The sequence below is a fragment of the Elephas maximus genome, chromosome 8 (assembly GCF_024166365.1).
Source record: "Elephas maximus indicus isolate mEleMax1 chromosome 8, mEleMax1 primary haplotype, whole genome shotgun sequence".
Taxonomy (NCBI): domain Eukaryota; kingdom Metazoa; phylum Chordata; class Mammalia; order Proboscidea; family Elephantidae; genus Elephas; species Elephas maximus.
Genome location: NC_064826.1, coordinates 49,964,826 through 49,985,263, shown reverse-complemented (window position 1 = coordinate 49,985,263; position 20,438 = coordinate 49,964,826). Strand labels below are relative to the sequence as shown.

At 37.0% G+C, this 20,438-nt stretch overlaps 1 protein-coding gene across 3 annotated transcripts in view; it reads right to left on the bottom strand.

The window, feature by feature from the left end:
* Nucleotides 1–20,438, bottom strand: part of GNAI1 (G protein subunit alpha i1) — an 84,435-nt gene that overhangs the window by 19,512 nt on the left and 44,485 nt on the right. For all 3 annotated transcript variants that reach the window (XM_049893667.1, XM_049893668.1, XM_049893666.1), the window contains 3 exons: nucleotides 4,641–4,683; nucleotides 4,402–4,543; nucleotides 2,131–2,288 (listed from right to left, as the gene is read on the bottom strand). In XM_049893667.1, the coding sequence (XP_049749624.1) occupies nucleotides 2,131–2,288; nucleotides 4,402–4,543; nucleotides 4,641–4,683 (343 nt within the window). The remainder of the gene's footprint in view (nucleotides 1–2,130; nucleotides 2,289–4,401; nucleotides 4,544–4,640; nucleotides 4,684–20,438) is intronic.

Genomic DNA, 20,438 nt, shown 5'->3' with positions numbered 1-20,438 from the left:
TAGTTCTAGAGGGCAACTTGTCAGCATCCTCCCCACACCTGGTCAAGAACTCAAAAATCAAGATACCCTCTAACCAGTACAGAGAAAAAAAATTCTATTACTTTCTTCTTTCTTGAAAAAAATGGTTGGTTACAACAACTAGCAACAAAGTAATGGGGAGTCAAGGTGACACTTTTTTCTCAATAGATATCCACGCACTATGCAGAGAGAAAGAGAAGGTCATGACCAATAGAGTGAAGGGGTCTGCGAAGTCCCCCTGTAAAAAGAAGAGGACTGTTGCTGGGTGTCAGCAAGTCAACTCCAACTCATAGTGACCCCATGTGACAGAGGAGAACTTCTCCATAGGGTTTTCTTGGCTGTAAACTTTACAGAAGCAGATAGCCCAGTCTTTCTCCCACAGAGCCACTGGGTATGTTCAAACCGCCAACCTTTCGGTGAGCAGCCAGGCGTTTAACCATTGCCCCATCTGGGCTCCTTAGAAGAGCACTAACACCACTTAATTATTGAAATAACTTCCTTTGCTGGGTTCTGCACAGAGCAATCTCACTATGACAAAGATTCCCAATTAGATTTTTCAGCAGGTACTAGTCGTACCTAAGCAAATATTTTGGTGTGAGAGTTTTGTTCTTGCTGTAAATAAGTTTTCTAATTTATGCTCTAGTCTCTGTGAAGTTTGCGTTATCAATTCATTTATTAAAGAAATACATATTGCATGACTACTATGTGTCGAGCACTGCGGTTACAACGTTAAGGAAAAAACAGACCTTAATGAATTTACAATGTAGTGGCAGAGTCAGAAAAGAATCAAGTAATCTCAAAATAAATAGAAACAAAACAACATCAAAATAAATGTAAATCCGTGACTGTTATAAAGAAAAATTACACTATGCTATGAATACACAAAACAGGGAAACAGGAACCAACTCAGAGGGTCAAGGGCTATTTCCTTGTAGAAGTGACAACACCAGTTGGAGAGATAGGCCACATATTCAATATTATGTATAAGTTACATATACAGCTATGTATACAATAATTCATATGGTTTATATACTTACAAAATGTTAAAATACAGATTAAGAACTTGAGTATTATAAAGACTGCTGTGGCTCCTATAATGAGGCGTATGATTCACTGTGGTCAATTATTTACATGAGACATAACCTAGTGGGTACTTGGATGTGCAAACAAATGAGGCGCTACGAGACAATCAGATCCTCAGGAGCCATTTGTTTACTTTTGCATATGGCACAGTGTGTGCATTTATCTAGACTTTCCAATATCTGTCATCTTCTACCTAACGTTCATGTGGGTCCCTAAGAGGCAATAGCTGTCAAGAAAAAGGAATTATCTGGGATAGTAAAACAAGTGCATAGTGCGTGTTTGAAAAGACCAATGAATGCTGCACAAGTCATATTTGACTTGGGGTATGTGTGCTAAATTACGGTCACAAATACTTGAGTTTTAAAATTCTATGTAAATCACCAAACAGAAAAGGTTTTATCACCACTTGCTTTACAAATTTTCTGGGGCTACCACCTAGAAAACCAAGGTAGAATTTTCTTCCAAAAAGTGCTGAGGTATCTTTATACAGCATCTGATGTAACGGGGAAACTGAAACAGACACTTTGCAGGTGTACACTATTTCCCTCAGTGAACAAAAAATCTTGGGACCACCATGCATCCCTTCAAAAAAACTCTCTAAGGTGCCTGTCAAAGAGCTACTAACTTACCTCAGGCATCATTATTAGCAGAGTAAAATGATCCTCAAGTCATTTCCACCCCATCTGTCTGTCCCCAGACAAAATACCTATACACTCAAATTCAGAGTGAACTTTACGGAGCTCCAATTTCTTCTTGGGAATACATTGGAAAGAGTCCCATTCTGCATGTTTCAATTACAATTACATAACCCCAAGTCCCCTGAGACACTTCTGAACACAAAGAAAATAAAGCATTGCTATCTACAAACACACACGCACAAAGACAGAGGTTTTTAAACACTGTCATCCTGAATATCCTGAGTTGTACAAGAATGTGTCAGCCAAGTCTGCAACAAAATTGACTTGGAGGTATATTTGACTTGCAAGTAATTATTCATGATAGTTTAGTTCTGAAGTTATGATTACTTACTACGCTGCAGAATCATTAAGCTGGTACTCTCGGGATCTGTTGAAACAGGCTTGTACCCCACTATCTTTCCACAATCTCTTTATAACTCCAGCAAGTTCTGCAGTCATAAAACCCTCTTCAGCAGCACCAGCAAGCACAAAGAGTTGGCGGGCGTCGTCCTGAAAAAAGACCATGAAAACAAAATACAAAAGGGAACATTATAGATAAAAAATCAAATACGAGAAAAAAAGTGTTTTTTTTTCTTTTAATTGAAGTGTCATAAACTTTTCTTTCCGTAAAGCACCACTTTAAAAACTAGTTTAACCAAAACAGCATAATTCTAAGTCATAAGTCTATGTTTTATGGTAGTAGTAATATTTAGCAAGATACTAGGAAGCTGTGGAGGCGTGATTACCCTTCCAGCTCATAAAGGGGATCTATTAACCAACTCTCTGCCAGTAGCGTGTTGTGCACTAGAAATGATCATTTTTGAGAAAACAAAAGAAGAGCCTATGTCTTACTCCTCCCCACAAAAAAGCTTATTTTAAAATATAACCTAATTAGATACATTTTAGAAATGTTAAATTTAAGTTCAGAGAAAGAAAAAAATCAATGAGGAGTAAGGAAGAATAGTGTCACAGAATAGTCAGGGATTTTCTAGAGACCTTAAAGTATGCATAAAAGAGTACCAACCAGCCAGGGGTGGTTGCTGGGTACCGTGAAGTCTGTTCCTACTCACAGTGACCACATACGGCTGAGTAGATTACAACCTAGAAAACTCTATGATGTACAGTATAATTTATAGCAATTCCTTTTCCTTAATCTAAGCGTAGTTCCCTTATGTGTAAGGTTAAGAGCTCAAACACAGTTTGTTGAATGAATAAATGATAAATCAATAAATTAAAGATCAAATGGATAGTAGATAAGGCAGAAAATATTCTGGATATGATGAAATCTTGTTTCAGAAAAGAAAATTTAGAGGACAATTGTCAATTATTAGGAAAAATAATCTCGACATCTAATTTGAATCTTTGTTTAAAGTGAAAAGGCTTATAAAACATTAATGCATCCCAGTAACTTATCAAGAAATTTTAAAAATACGCCAAGTTTATTTTACGGGTTTGCCTTTTGCTACTTTCATTCTTTTTTTTCCCTAATAACCATTAATTGAGCCTCTACGTTTTTTTAAAAAACTATACATATGTGTGTGTGTGTCAGTGTGTGTGTGTATGACACTAAGAAGACACAAAGAAAAAGCTATAATCTCTACTCACAAAATCTTCTCAGCACTATTAGTAAACATTCAATATATGTATTAATATATGTTATTAATATATATACTCACTATATAAAAATATAACAGAAAAAACTGTAAAAGGGAGGAAGAAGAGGTATACTGGTAGGAGTAGTAATGTATTCACTTTGTACCAAAAATACATTAAAAATTAAGCTAGGGATTCTGTTATTAAAAAATGGTTACAATGAAATTACAGACCATATACAAATAATCACATCTGAAATAAAAAGATTAAAAGGTGTAGGGAGGGTAGGGAACAAAGAAAGTGTAGTAAGGACTGGAGCAGGGAGGGCTGGTTCTAGCCAAATGGAAAACAAGTGACGGGGCCAAGTAAGGAAACACAAGTATAGTACCTGGGTTTCCACTGACTTTATGGCAATCTTTATATCCTGGTAATCTCCTAGGACCCATTTTCCTTACTGGTAAAATAAAAGAGTGGGACTACATTTTTTTTCCCCAAAGTTTCCTTTAGCTCTACAATCCCAATATATTTCTACAAGTCCATAGTTTCCTATTCCAATCAAAGCAAACTTTTATACTTTTTTTCATTCTATAAAATTAGATTACTTTTTAATCTGGGCAAGAATACAAATAATTAGATCATTTCAGCATTTGAAATTATAAAAACAGATTTCGAGGCGTGCCAGTGTAGGCAGTTTACCAAACTCAGTACTTACTATTATAAGTTGCTATGGTGATACAGGGGTACCCAATATGTTACATAGAAAATATTGCAGTAATTATTGAGTTGTGCAAATCATCTATGAATAAGGAAAGTAAGTATAGGTATAAAGGAAAAATTACACAATCCTGTATATTCTTATTTCTCTTCTAAAGCTTCTGACTCACTCCACCATTTTTTTTTTTTTTTTTGACTCCTTCTATAAATGGGTTTGAGATGATGAATCTACGTTATGTGGTATGGAATTATCATGCAAGTCTCCCCCCCTCCACCTCCACTCATCAAGTCTGCTCCAACGAATTTAATAACTTACCGCCCGAGCCGAGTCACCGAAGTCTATCTTCAACCTCCCCATGGCCCTAATGATAGCGATAATTGACTGGATGGTGTTACTGTAGACCACTGCTTTGTATTGTTTGCATTCCTCTTCTGAATAGCCAGCTTCGTGGATGATTCTAATGACAGAAAAGGAAAAAAATAACATGTCCTTCCTTCGATGGAGGGGTACATTTCAATATAAAAAACAAATTTAATGTTTTAATGTTTACCTACTTCATTTGCTTGACAATTGTACTTTTCCCAGATTCACCAGCACCTAAAAAATAAAATAAGGGATTTTTAATAATATCACTTAGGTATATCCTACTTCCCTTCCAACACACATACACTCACTCTCTCTCTCTCTCATAGTTGAATTTTGTTTTATATAAAAATGAACTTTACTTGTTTCAAACACATAGAAAATTCTCAAAAAACTAGTTTCATCTGTCTATTAAAAACTACTTCATAATATATAGTCAGTAAGCTCAATTGAAAGCAAATGCTTTCATTGTTGTTTATGTGCATTCCCTAAAGCATTACAAAACTTCAGTCTTCATAACTTAAAATGAACAATTATAAATTAATTTTATTTAAGCTTTTATTCCCTACTGGAAGAAGTTTTAACTGCTCTGCCAATTATTATAATTTTAATCTTTGGATTTTGTGAAGTAGAAGACAGTGATGCCAAGTAATTTTAAAATATTATATATTAAAATAACTGTAGCTCATGCAATATTCATTCAACAACCACTTATTTAGCACCTAAATATATAATCAACACTATTTTTTTATTTGTTAGCACTGGACATATAATGGCGTGCTGGACAGAAATGTCTCTTCCTGAGTTTTTTCATCTTTACTGTCACTCAAGTCATAAACCTAGGAGCCGTTCTCAAAATTCCTTCTTCATTTTCCACATATGCACGGACCCTTTGTGATCTGAGTCCCCATGAGTTACAACATGAAAATAAGGAGCTCTGGTGGCACATTCTTTAAGCACTTGGCTGCTGATAGAAAGGTTAGTGGTTTACACCCGCCCAGCAGCCCTGTAGGAGAAAGGCCTGGCAGTCTACTTCTGTGAAGATTACAGCCAAGAAAACCCTATGGGGTAATTCTACTCTGTCACATGGGATCTCTATGAGTCAAAATCAGCTCGACAGCACCCAACGACAGGAAAATATTACTAATGAAATAACCACTTATAAATTTAAGCCCGCTGCCGATTTCGACTCATAGTGACCCTATGGGACAGAGAATAACTGTCCCATAGAGTTTTCAAGGAGCAGCTGGTGGATTTGAACTGCCAAGCTTTTGGTTAGCAGCCAAGCTCTTAACCACTGTGTCACCAGGGCTCCCTTATAAAATTAGGCCCCTCTTAAATATCCTCCCCACTTCAGAGTAGCTTCTATCTTTCAGGGTACCCCTGATTGCTGGATATTGTGAACAGCTGAGAGTAGAGCACAAAACAACAAAGCTATGACAAGTCTATCACTGGCTTCAGCTCCCTTTGGATTTTGTGAAACAGAAGGCTACATATCCTGGAAGAATTTATTCCTGTTTGAGAATCAGGGTCCAGGGTTCCAATTACGCAGCCCCCATATTCCTATTTCCCTATGGCCATTCAGTTGTGATTTATGCTCCAACATTACTTAACAATTTGCAGTTCCAAGAACACCTACTGCTGATCACACCACCAGCCCTCAAACATACCATTTCCCTTGCCAAACACACTATTCTACTGCCAAAATGCTATTTGTTTTTCTTCCTCTTACCAGCCTGGTGATCGTCTACCAACCATCAAAACTTATTTCCTTCATCCACCTTCCCTGACCCACTCCAGATGCGATCCCTGCAGCCTCTGCCTTGCGACATATTTCTATTTGAACCCTCAGCAGCTAGCTTGTGCTAGATACACAGTCAATCATCCAGAAATGTTATTTGAATTTATTCATACTATCTGTGACTGACACAATTAGGTAGTAAACTTCTGGGCCTTATCTCTCCATTCTCCTCTATCTGCCTACACACACGCACACATGCACACACATCAGGAGAGGTATCTGAGAACAGGTCAATGGGTAAATGACCTATTGAAATCGGGTGGGGGGAAACTTCCTAAATTTTGTGATTTAATATTCATGAAATTTTTCTAAGACACCATCATATTAAGAAGAAAAGCAGGAACTGAATAAACAATGAGGGCATTCTTCACTTACAGATAGCCTTTGAATCTTTCAGGGCATCTGCCAATATAAACAATTTCAAGATAAGCACCGCATTATTTATTAATCAACAACAGTGTACTTGGCTCTGTGAAAAGCACAATTGCAGGCATTATGGCTTACACATTTGTCTAATTCAGGAGCAGTCAACCCACGTAACACACCCTAGGTAGTTTCAAGCAGGGCTGTCTTTTAAAGGTCCCCTCTGGGTTTCTACGGTACTGAAAGTTGACTTAGCAGCTGCCATACTGTGATAATGGGACATTCTAGATCCTAGTGTCCATATACAAGGGTGGAGAATCCACATAGTGAGTTTCGGTGAACAGCAGCCTATGGTCCCTTCTGTTAGTGAAACAACTGCAAGGTCCAAGGAAGGGCTTACGTGACATAAGCAGGCGAGGCTTGAGAGTCATGCAAGGGGAAAAATCAGAAATAGAAAAGATTAAGATCATGATCAATTGAACCATGTGTACACAGATGAGGAATTTTAAAAACCTTAATAGCCCGTTGCTGCCAAACCTTAATAAAAAAAAAAAAGAAGACTCAAATTCTCTTGATGTTGGGCATTACCTTTAAATTCTAATTCACTTTCTATCCCTTAATTTAACTGGTGACATGGAACACTTAGTTAACTTTGCAATGAGAATCTAGTTGATGACTTGTGGTTCAAAAAAATCCTGAAATCTGTTTAACATTTTAGAGTGAGGGCAGCAATCTTATTAATTGGACTTCTACCTAATTTCTTTACTAGTGGTAATTTACTCTTTGTGTAACAAATATCTAGGGGCAGAATGGCTAAAAAAAAAAAAGCTTTCAAAGCTCAATATTTTATGTAGTTTTCAATTCTTTTTTTATGCAGAGAGACTCCTAATACCAAAATCACAAATGCCACATAACTAAGGTTTCAACATTTTTAATATTGGTGTTCTAAATACTGGTTTTAAGGAGTTAAAAGTTTTCTCTACAAATCAGTCAGCGAAGTTACAGTTGTGAGGCAAGCAGAAGAAATGTGAGAAAACACAGGGGTAGCAGAGGAGGTGGGGAAGTAAGAAGAGTACATTTTCCCAGTAGTGCTCAACTAGGTAAAAGAACCCTTGGTGGGGCTGTGGTTAACTGCTTGACTGCTAACTGAACAACTGGTGGTTTGAAGCCATCTGCTGCTCTGCAGGAGAAAGATGTGGCAGTCTGCTTCCATAAGGATTTACAGCATTGGAAATGCTATGGAGCAATTCTACTCTGTCTGATAGGGTTGCTATGAGTCTGAACTGACTGGATGGCACTGGAAATGGAGTAACTCAGCTAGGCAGCAGTTGCTTTTCATTTAAATCAAGAGGAAGGTGTGATAACAAGTGCTCCTGCCCTACCAACATCAACTTCAACAGGAAATAAGGAATATACAACATGTATCAAGCAGAAAAGATCAAAGCATGTGACCACTTCTGGTTATAAGGTCAGGCTGGTCAGAGTGACTAAGTGGCCTGTCAAGTAACTGTCAACAAGCTGGCCACTGGGAACAAACTGAGACTTTAGAATAGTGGGAAAGCAGAATATGACTCCTAAAGGGCCTCGAGCATATGTGATATGTAGATCTGTAGCTATAAAGCTAAAAGTGAGACCACCGAGGGAGGGTCTTCAGGCCTCTCCTTAAGCATGAAGCAGCCAATGGAAAACTGTTTCTCTGAGAGCAAGTACAGAGCACAGCAGGTGTGTGAGCGCAGCTCAGCATCTGATGGCAATGCAGCCTATAGACACTAGAAGGGCAAAAGAGCACCACACCACAGTAACACTGACAGGGAACTCATCTGCAGTTTGGAGCCACAGCCTGTACAACAGCACTCTACTAACGGAATCCATGAAAGGGAAACACATAAACAAGTTAGGGAAAGGAAAGGGGAGGATATAATCACAAACAGTATCTGCCTCTGCTTTTGTTAAAGAGCAGTATAGAAATTTTTAAATTGCTGGCAATGTTAAAATACATATATATTTATCACCAGCTCTGACCTCAGAAAACAAATACAATTTTTTTTTTTTTAATTTTGAGGGGATCTTTTGTCTAATTATCTGCTTATAGACACATTCATATCATTTATTTCCTGGTTCCAGGTTGTAGTTACCTGACATCACAGGCTATACAGATATTAAAAAGGTGATTTAGTTATCTTATGCTGAATTCCTGATACCACTACTCTCCTTTTAAGAAATCCTAATCTTAATATAGAATTTACCAGCACAAAATTCAATAAAATTACAAGTACATTTAAAGTCCTGCTGTTTATCATTATATATAAGGTTAAAATTATGAAGTGCCTTATATTTAAGATAGAAGCAAATAAGGGGGTAAGAATGTAATATATATTCAGCTACAAGAAGCACTAAACTTATATTTAAATAAATACATACATATGGGATATAGCTGACTTTCTGGAACGTAAAAATAATTCAACAATGACTAAGAACACCAGAATCTAGATATCTAAAACTACCCACTTTCCCCAATCTGAAGACCCTATAAAATTACTCTCAACCATTCATACCTAAGATACGTATCACACTTTTACATTAAGCAAGAATGAATGCATATACAGCCTACCAAGAAAAGTAGGACAAAGGAAAGGAGAGTCACAGGTAGTACTTGAAAGCTCTTTCCTGGCAGCCCAGTCAAAAAGATGACATGATGTAGTTAACTGAACTGAGAGATCATTGTTTCTACAATTCGAGTCTACAGACCTGCAAGACCGGAGGGCAGGAGGCTACCAGCATACTCTTTGGGGTCACACAAGCTCTTGGGGGTCCACAAGCTTCTGTAAGAATTTTAAACTTCTATAAAAAAAACCAAAACCAAACTCATTGCCGTTAGTCGATGTTGACTCATAGCCGCACTGCAGAACAGAGTAGAACTGTCCCATAGGGTTTTCAGAGGGCGGCTGGTGGATTTGGACTGCTGACCTTTTGGTTAGCAGCCAAGTTCTTAACCACTGCACCACCAGGGCTCCTTAAACTTCTATAATGATTAAGAAGTAATTTAGGAAATTCTGTGTCAACTGAATGACTCCATATGACTGAACGGGGCCATGTGATGTTAGGGTCTATATTTCAGTTTCTGTTTGTAGGTGGCACAGTGGTTAAGAGCTCAACCGATAACCACAAGGTCAGCAGTTCAAATCTACGAACCACTTTTTGGAAGCCCTATGGGGCAGTTATACTCAGCCCTATAGGGTCACTATGAGTTGGAATCAGCAACGGGTTTAATTTTGTAAGTGGTTACTTCATTAGTATCACTATGAGTTGGAATCAACTCATTGGCAATGGGTTTGCTTTTCGGTTTTTGGAAGACACTTAAGGAGGAGCCCTGGTGGTGCAGTGGTTAAAGCACTTGGCTGCCTTAACCACTCCATAGGAGAAAGATGTGGAAGTCTGCTTCTGTAAAGATTACAACCTTGGAAACTCTATGGGGCAGTTCTACTCTGTCCTCCCAGGTCACTATGAGTCAATCGATTCAACAGCAACAGGTTTGGGTTTTTTTGGTAAGATACTTAAGCAAGTACCAATATTACCTGTCTTGGGGACCCATCCATCCACTACTCTGGTTTGACTGTCCATCACCCCAGCATTTACCACCAAAGGAACAGTCATCTGCTTCCAGCTGGCTAATTGGAGTAATCCATCGCTTTGGACATAAGTGATTTTTTTCCCAAGAAAGACAGATCTAGACTAAACCAATCAGGTTCTTTCCCTGGACTTCTATATGAAAACTAGCAAGGAAGGTCAAATCACTGAAAGGATGTGAAATTTGGCCTACAGAAACCATCTTCATGATCACATCATGGAAGACACTATTAACGGATGCAGTCAAAATAGAGGAAAGCAGAACGGAGAGACTTAAAGAAAGCTAGGCTAACCGAAGTCCGGATGTATTGCTTGAACCTTTAGATGAATGAAGTCGTAGTTGGGAAGCACATATAATTTATCATCTAAATGGTGACACTTTTGAGAATAAGAAGTGGCACAGCATGAACCAGAAATGACTTGGGCAAAACAGGTACTGTATCACCACAGTCATAAGTGAAGACTATTCTATCTTCATTTCCAAGCCATGAGAGCCTGTTATGAGTTTGTTTTCCACCACATGGACTTAAAATGTTTGGACTACCCATGAGCCAAGGAGTATTACATTAATTATCTTGAGTTAATGATGGGGAAAAAAAGGAGGTTAATGATGCATTTATATCAAATGAAGGTCAAATGATAATCACTGCATGGTTTACAAAAGAAAGTTACAAAAGTTTGGATAGAAAAAAGATTTAGATAGAAAAAGGATAATTAGTCATTATATAGCTGATTGTAGAAGTATGCTAAATTTAAAAGGATCATATTGTAACTTATTATAGCTAATGTATTATCTGTCATATTAAATTAATGTTCATTTTACTTCTTAAATTTTCATGTAAAATTGTTTTTAATGGCTTGTACCTTCATGTAGAATTTAATATAACAGATCTATAAGCATAAGAGATTTTATAGACCAATGATAGTTACACAAATTTATAATTTAGAACCACACGGATGAGAATGTTTTCCTTTATCATGGAACCATACATCAGTCTAAAGTTCAAGTCTAATTGCTCTCATGCTTTTGCTAAGCTATTTACTTTCAAAACCAAAACCTACTGCTATCCAGTCAATTCTGACTGATACTCTTACTTTCAATGAGTGGTAAATAACGTATACAAACTTTTTCAATTTTTTTCTATATTGGGAAGTAATTCTCCATGATTCTCTTGCATTTCTGAACATTGTGAGCACAGCCACTGGCTGCCTTTAATTGTGAATTATTTTTTCAAGGATATTTGCATAAAGAACAGCTTTGGAAGACAGAAATAATGTCTCCCTTTGGAGTAGAAAAAAAAAAGTAGAGGGTAGGTTTATTTACTGTCCAATATAATAACGTGCCTTCTGGGGTGAAGATCAAGTAGGCTTATTGCTCATTATAAAAACGTGGCTTCCTCAAGTTGTGGGTTTCTCTACTATAATACAGTAGAGGCATCATGTGGCTCTCTTCCTGTTGCCCTGAGAATACTGGGGCAAAGTTGCTGATTCTCTGGCAAAATTGCTGATTCTTTGGCAACTGCAACTACTTTGAGTGATAAAGTCCTTTTTTGTCTCTGAACCAAAAATCTCATGTCTCTGTCAGCATCCACGAAACTGTGGCAAGCTAACTTGGTAGCTTGCAAACAAGGTGACATCTTAGACCCTGAATAGTTCTTGAAAAATGATTTTGCTTAATTTTTCAGTAATCCCCAAATTTCAGGCAGCTATGGACACTTCTAGCCGTCATCTTCACTCAAGAAATTCTTTAATATCATTCTTACTCTTATTCTTTTATCTCAACCTTATTTTAGCACAACTATTTGGAGCACTCCTTTTTCTTTCTTTCTTTTTTTTGGATACCTGTTGTGCCTCTATTTTCAAAATCCTAATCTCTTATTTTCCGACCGAAAAATGGCAGCTAAAACACGCCTCCCTGTTAAATCTGAAGAAAGAGGCAGAACAGTGTTCTCTAAGTATGATCTACAGACCACCAACATTGCATTGCCTTGGCATTTGTGAAAAATGCACATTTCTTTGGCCCATTCAGAATGTATTGATTCAGAAAATCTGGTAGCGAAGTCTAGCAAATCTGTGTTTTAACAATCCCTCCACGTGATTCTGACGCATATTAAGTCTGAGAACCACTGATGTAGAAGAAAGATCATCTCCATTTTTTTTTTAAATTAGTGACCAGAATAATTGGTAATTAAGTTACTGACTAGCTATTAAAAACAAACACATCACTGAGTTTTTCAAAATAATATGAGGAGTTAGTATAAAGAATTATCTATTTTTTTCCACATTCATAAAAAAAAAAAAAAAGCTTTTAAAGAATGGCATGATTGCATTAGCTCTCAGATGTCTGTATTCCAAATGCTGAAGAAAAGCGTAGGTCCTTATGATAAATTGGGCTTTGAATGATACATGCTACAAAGCTAGATTAAACATAATTCTATATCACAATAAATTTAAACATAATTCTATATCACAATAACTTTTTAAGACTTTAAAGCATTTTTTAGGAGAATAATTTTCAGTGCCAAGTTAACTTAATTTTTATGACCTTACTGTCCAATATACAAAACAAACAACAATATACAGCACCTAAAACGTCTTACTTAATGACAACAGGCACAACTATAAAGAATGTGCAACTAAAAGACTTTGAACAATGAAAGATTTTAAAAGTCCATAAATTCAGGAGTCATAAAAAAGAATTCTCAATCTATTTGTTTTGCTTTAAGAAAAATATATGTTACAAGATCCATAAGAACACAAAAATATTAAGGATTAATTAGAGAGTTCAGTAAAGTGGCCACATGTAATGCAGTCATGTGCAGTAGCGTTAGCCAGCTATAAAAAAAATAAAAAGCACTCTCAAATATCAGCAAAAACTAGTAATAAAAACTTACCATGAATTGCATGAAACCTATATGAAGAAAGTGGCAACAATTGAGAGAAATGTAAAAGAAGACTTGTTTCACTAAAGAAAATCATATTTCTCAGAGGGTGGGAGAGCTAAATGTAAACCAATTATCTCCAAGCCAATGCAAGAGTTTGACACATGACCAGTCAACCACACAAAATTATCTTCTGCAACTCAATTCAACAACTCTAAAACAATCAGTAGGATAAGCTGATGAGAAATAGTAAGAAAACAATGTTAAGGAACAGTAACGATAAAGAAATATCCTCTCTCCTCCAATAATAAAAAGCTATTTTCTTTTAAAACGACAGCACTCGCAAAATAAAAATAGTCAGATATGAACCATGAAACAACTTTTAGATAAATCTGACATATGACTGACAACACAAACTAGTATGAAAAGGAAGAATGAATAAAAAAATGGCACTAGCGTGACTTTGGACATGCCATCAGGAAAGACCCATTACTAGAAAAGTACAGCATGGTTGGTGAACAAGGGTCAGCAAAAATGAGGTGTCATGGATTGAACTGTGCCCCCCCACCCAAAAAAAATGTGTCAAATTGGTTAGGCCATGATTCCCAGTATTGTGTGGTTGCCCTCCATTTTATGATTGTAACTTTATGCTAAAGAGGATTAGGGTGGGATTGTAACACCACCCTTACTCAGGTCACCTCCCTGATTCAAGGTAAAGGGAGTTTCCTGGGGTGGGGCCTTGTGGATAAAGGCAATGTCAAGGGGATGGTCACTGGGTCTGGGTAAGGGGATGGTGGAGCAATGGGAAGGCAGCTACTTGATTGTTGAATGACCACGTGCAGCAGACCATCCCAGGGCTGTTTATTCTTAGGACTGTTATAGGGGAGAAATAAAAGTCTTTGTATCTTCTTTAGGCCACTGACAGAGCTTGGCTTCCATACTAATCTTTAAAAAGTTGGTTAGATTGAAATATATATAGCAAAATAAACAAGCTAAAAAAACCCAAAACCTATATATTTCCAAAAAAAATTATCATAAACTAAATGAAAAGGCAAAATACAGAATGAGGAGAAACTACTAACAATAATTTATCAAAGCATAGATATCCTAATGCATACTGAACTAAAATTAATTGACAAGAAAAATGCCAGTTTTTCAGAAAACAGCAAAAGGCACAAACATAAGTCATAGGAAGAAAAACACACAAGCAAGCACATATAGTATTTTTATACTATATATAAATAAAATATATATTCATGCAAAAAAAGGTAAATGGGAATATACTGAAAAATTAAGCATTTCAATCTGAGTGACATGGTCTTATTCCTCAAACACATCTGTAAAACATAAGACTGAATCAAAAATATGCAATTTATTTAGAAAAATGTGCTCATAACTCTCCCATGATTCAAGCTAAATAAAATCATCTTCTTCAATCTCATTTGCTTCTTTTACCCACTTTCTCGTCTCATCACTCATGCAGATAAATATCACATTCTAATCACAGCACATTACTTTTACTCCTTAAAGTACCATGACCATTATGCCTCCAATCCTCTCCTCTTTCTCTCCCATGGGGACTTTATAAACACCAAAAAAACAAAAACAAAAAACCCCAAACCCGTTGCCACTGAGTAGATTCCAACTCATAAGGACTCTACAGGACAGAGCAGAACTGCCCCCACATGGTTTCCAAGGAGTGGCTGGTGGTTTCGAACTGCCGGCCTTTTGGTTAGCAGCCAAACCCTTGGCCACCATGCCACCAGGGCTCCCATATCCACATGGGGCACTAAAAAGGGCCACATCATGTTTTTGCAGAGAAGCAATTGGGGTCGAGCTTTCCCAACCAAGGCACCCCCAGGTTTCAAGGAGCGTGGAAACTGAGTTGACAGTGGGCCTACTACATGGTCCAATGTGGCAGTGAAAAGGGTGACCACAAACAATGTTGACCCGCAGAGAACGAGGCAAGAGATTTCAAGGCCTGCACTCACAGAACGCACAAGTGGGCAGGCTCTGTGTTATAGCACCAGATACTTCAACTGTGACTGTCAGCAGCACAGGACTTAACAGAGGGTATTTTCCCTCGAATATCAACATATTCAAGATTTAATTAAGTGGTCAGCTGCTAACAGAAAGGTTGGCAGTTGGAACCCACCAGCCACTCCATGGGAGAAAAGATCTGCCGATCTGCTTCCATAAAGATTTACAGCCTAGGAAACCCTCTGTGACAGTTCAGCTAAGTCATATAAGGTCGCTATGAGTTGGAATCAACTCAATGGCACACACCAATTTCTACACACTCCTCTCAGAACTATTTTTCTAAAATGTTTAAATCTGTATCAACTCTTTAATGCAAATTTCTTAGCAAAGCATTCCAAGCTTTCTAGGATTTGGACCCAAATGCCTTTCAGTTTCACCTCTTATTACACACCTCCAACCATTCTCCAGCTAAAAAAATCTACCTAGTCCACACAGCCAGAATTTGACTACTTTGTGTCAAGGACTATATTAAGCAATCAAGTCCAAGTTGAGTAAGATGAGGTCCTGAATTCTAGAAGGCTGACTCCAGACTATGCAGAGACAGCCATGGAAATGAACAATTATAATATCTATTGTTTGAATAATATATACTGAATATCCACTACAGGCCAGGCACAGTGCTAGACACTATAGACAGTGTGAGCGGGAGTAACAGTTGTGGTCACTGCTCTCCGGAGGAGGGGGAACAGGTGGTTGGAAACTTTTCAGATCGCGTGGTCAGGAAAGGCCACTTAGAGGAAGCGAATAATACATGTAGACAGTTTACTTAAAATATCAACACCTGCTATTAATCTATCTTAACAACAAGTTAATGTATCTAGTAACTCACTGTAAGAACTAAATTAAGATAAAAAAGACAGTAAAAGGTTATAGAAACATTAATTCAAATAAAATGTGCTCAAATACATATAATCCCAAATCACAAGCACTAGAGCCCTATTATACTTTTCATTGGTTCACTAACATCTGAAGTATTCTTTTTTTAACCATTCTTCTAGGAAGGACAGTAATAAATGTGATTTTAACCAGAGAGATGATATAGAAGACTATAAAATATATCTTTTGAAGAAAGAGGAAAGGAGGGGGAATATTTAGGGAAGAAACAGACTAGAAGATAGGATGTCTAATAAAGAGCCCTCACATGGAAAGAGATGTTACATAGTGTGATACTCAAGAGGGTAGAATTCAAATCAACAACGGAAGTTGTACAGAAGCAAATTTGGCTCAGTAAAAGGAATAATCTATTAATAATCTGATGCCAGAATCTATAAAACTACATTATCTGTCAACAGAAGGACTGTTATTCTCCCCAGTTCTCTACTATAGGAGGTGTGTATATTTCTGTATATTTATCTAGATGCCATTTTACATCATTAAGTAAAAAAGAAATAGGGTAAAATAAAGAGTAAGCTAGTGATCTATTCATGCAGTGTAAAGCTGAGATACTCCCATGTTTATTTTCTAATATCATTATACTTATTAAAAAGAAAAAAAAAGAAATGGGGGCAAAACAGAGCCCTTGATTACACTGCTAGAAATCATCAAAATTATTTGTACTGTCTTGATTCATGCAGTTGTATTAAAATGTATATATCATATAAACGTCCATAGTAGAGTATGTCGAGTTCATACATTCTAGCTGCAACCAATTTCTGAAAGGATCAAAGTTCATGGACAGCAATAAACGGCAAGCCTTCACTGCTTATTCTCATCAGCTGTCCTCTCCACACAAGAGTGAGTTTAACAATGACAAATGATGGAGAAGCTTTACCTAAATCCCTGAATTTCTTCATGCACATTGACAATCAGAAATCTAAAGTTTATAAAGAACAGGTAAAAGTTCTTGGCTGCCTATCTAGTAAATTAATAAGTTCCTTTTTGTTACCAGAAAAAGCGAATTATTGTTTTCAAAAAATGAGTACAGATAATGCACAAAATCCCTCATGATTGACTAGGACATGATAAAACAGGTTGGCAAGTACAGTCATGCACCGCTTAACATCCACGACACATTCTGTGAGACAGGATGTTATGTGATTTGGACGCTGTGCGAAAACCGGATCACAGTAATTCCCCGGGTTACGAACGTCTGATTTACAGACGATTTCACCTTGCCCTTTAATGTTGGGTAAATTTGCCCTCACTTTGAAATGGCTGAAGCAACCACTAAACCCTACCTACAACAAATGCTTCATCACAATCACCTTCACTTGCTGCGCGTGCAGCTTTTAAATCACTGAAAGGCTTTGAGCCTTTTCCAGCATTAAAGGCTAAATAAGAACCATATGCACCTGTTCTGACTTAACTACAAACTCTACTTAAAGGCACATTCAGGAACAGATCTTACTCATAAGCTGAGGACTGCTTGTATATACAGGCAGTCCCTGATTACGAAAGTCCAACTTATGCATAACCAGTAGTTAAGAACCAACCCCCATAAAGCCTACCATATTAAAAATTCAACGTATGTGCAATGGTTCATAATAACAGTCGCTACTCTGTAATGTGCATCAAAACATTATTATTACTCCGATCAGGATTTCTAAATTTAATTATAACTTTATGGGACCATGGACATACAAGCAGTTAGACATTGCCCTAATGGATGTTACGTAGCACATGATTGTACTGGCACTCTATGCAGAAAAATTTATGTGGGCAAAATTTTTAAAATTTTAATGAGAAACTGCAAGAGAAGGAATTATTTAGTCTTACTGATAATAGAGCCCTGGTGGTATAGTGATTAAGAGCTTCACTGCCAACCAAAGGTCAGTAGTTCAAATCCACCAACCACTTCTTGGAAACCCTATGAGGCAGTTCTACCCTGTCCTACAGGGTCGCTGTGAGTCGGAATCCACTCGGCGGCAAGGGTTTTGGAATATGAGAACATTCTAGTTTCTAGCTGAACCAGTTGCTCTAGGTCTACAAAGCCAGAGGCAATAAATCCTCTTAACTGTCAACTAGATTTTCTCTTTTTCAAACACTCTTTACTAAAGCCATATTACATTTACTTAAGGTGTGCTGAGTTCAGTGATATTAAATGTGAAAAAATAACTTACAATTGAAGAAATATGTTCTCTGTCTATCCTAATTAATGGATGTAAACGCTAGGTTAGGGCTTCCATTAGGGATTAGCTATAATTATATATTAAGAATTAATACAAATTTTATAATCAATAATTAACAAGATAATTTAACAGTAATAGTTAAAAACCTGATTACAGGCATTTCAGTGCCTTCCTTTCTATGAGGTCATCCTAAAGCCTTAACTAAGGTTAATCTTAACTAAGATTCCTTGCTCAGACAAGACCAAACCTGTCATAAGTGACCTTCATTCTACCTCCCCTTCTATTGTGTAGCATTTCTGACTCTACAGCTTGCTGAAAGACTAGTGACTATATAAACCCAGTGCCGTCGAGTCAATTCTGACTCATAGTGACCCTATAGGAGAGAGTAGAACTGCCCCGTAGAGTTTCCAAGGAGCGCTTGGTGGATCTGAACTGCCGACCCTTGGGTTAGCAGCTGTAGCACTTAACCGCTACGCCACCAGGGTTTCCAGTGACTGAATACAAAGCACAAATCCAAAGATTTTATACATAGCTGAGTTCTATGGATCACAGAAAGAGATATGTGGAGTTTGATATGAGGGAATGATGCTATTTCTACTACTCTAGTATGACTCTAAGGAGCCTTGGTGATGCAATGGTTAAGTGCTCAGCTGCTAAGCGAAAGGGTGGTGGTTGGAGCCCACCCAGTGGCTCTGCAGGAGAAGATCTGGCCACCTGCTTCTGTAACAATTACAGCCTAGAAAACCCCATGTGGCAGTTCTACTCTGTCACATGGGGTCACTATGAATTGGAATCAACTAGATGACATAGCAGCAACAACAACAGTATGATTCAAGTATTAATAAAACATTCTCTTGGGAGGAAATTTTAGCCTGCAGGTCTTCAGACTTGCTAAACTTAAAAGTTTTCCAACCATTCAATACGGCCATGATGAAGCTTTATTAAGGAGAGCCAGGAAGGCTACTGCAGGGGCAAGGGGATGGAAAAAAAATCACCCCAAGCACATTATGTAGGATGTGGAATCTCCCTACAACTGTCATCTCTCAAGTCATCACTCTTGCTCTGTATTTTTAATCTAAGAACATATTAAAAGGGAAAATCATTAATATTTTTTAATTCTGACAGTAAAATGGTCAAAATGAAACCAAAAGAATTAGGGAAAGAAGTATAGAAAGAGGGTAATGATGAAATAATTATTTAAAACATTTAAAATAGGTAAGATGAAACCAACAAAAACACAAAGAATCCAAACCCAAACCCATTTCCACTAAGTCGATTCTGACTCATAGCTACCCTACTACAGGACAGAGTAGAACTGCCCCACAGGGTTTCCAAGTTTGTAATCTTTACCGAAGCAGACTGCAACATCAGCCTTCTACAGAGTGGCTGGTGGGTTTGCACTGCTGACCTTTCAGTTACTAGCCAAGCACTTAACCACTGGACCACAAGGGCTCCTTAAAAAGACAAAGAACGAAGACAAAATAAGCAACAATAAAGAAATAAAAAATAAAGAACAAGAACTGGCAACAGAGGAAATATGCAGGTTCTATAAACATTGAAAAAAAAAGTCAATCTCACTAATCATCCAAAAAAAATCAAAATTGTAATCACATATTTTTAGTCAAACCAGTACAGTAAGTGATGTGGGAGTGTGAATAACTTCCCTCAGATACTTTTAATGAGAGAGCTGTTACAGCCTTTCAGAGGGCAACTGACAATGTACTTCAAGAGCTTTAAAAACTATCTTACATCCAAACAATATGATCATTTGGGGGGGAGTTTTCATAAACATATTTATGTATTTTAACAATACAAAAAAAAGTATAATCAACCTAAATGTCCAGGAATAGGGGACTCACTGAAGAACTTATGACACATCTATATACAATGTTTTATTATATTAGCATCAAAAATATGATGGTTCCATGATTTAGCATAGAAATATATCCAGGAAACATTATATGAAAAGTACAGACTATGAAAGTGTATGAATAAAATATATAATCACTTTACAGTAAAATAATAATTTTACAATACAAAAGTAGGATTCAAACAAAATAACACAATATCTACTTGGCAACTGAAAAAATTTAAAGGGGTAAAACATATGGTTGAAGTAAAAAATTTAAAAAATGACAAAGCTGAAAGAAATTGAAAAAAATTCAAGAGAATAAAATATGCATATATGAGTAAAAACATGAATGCACA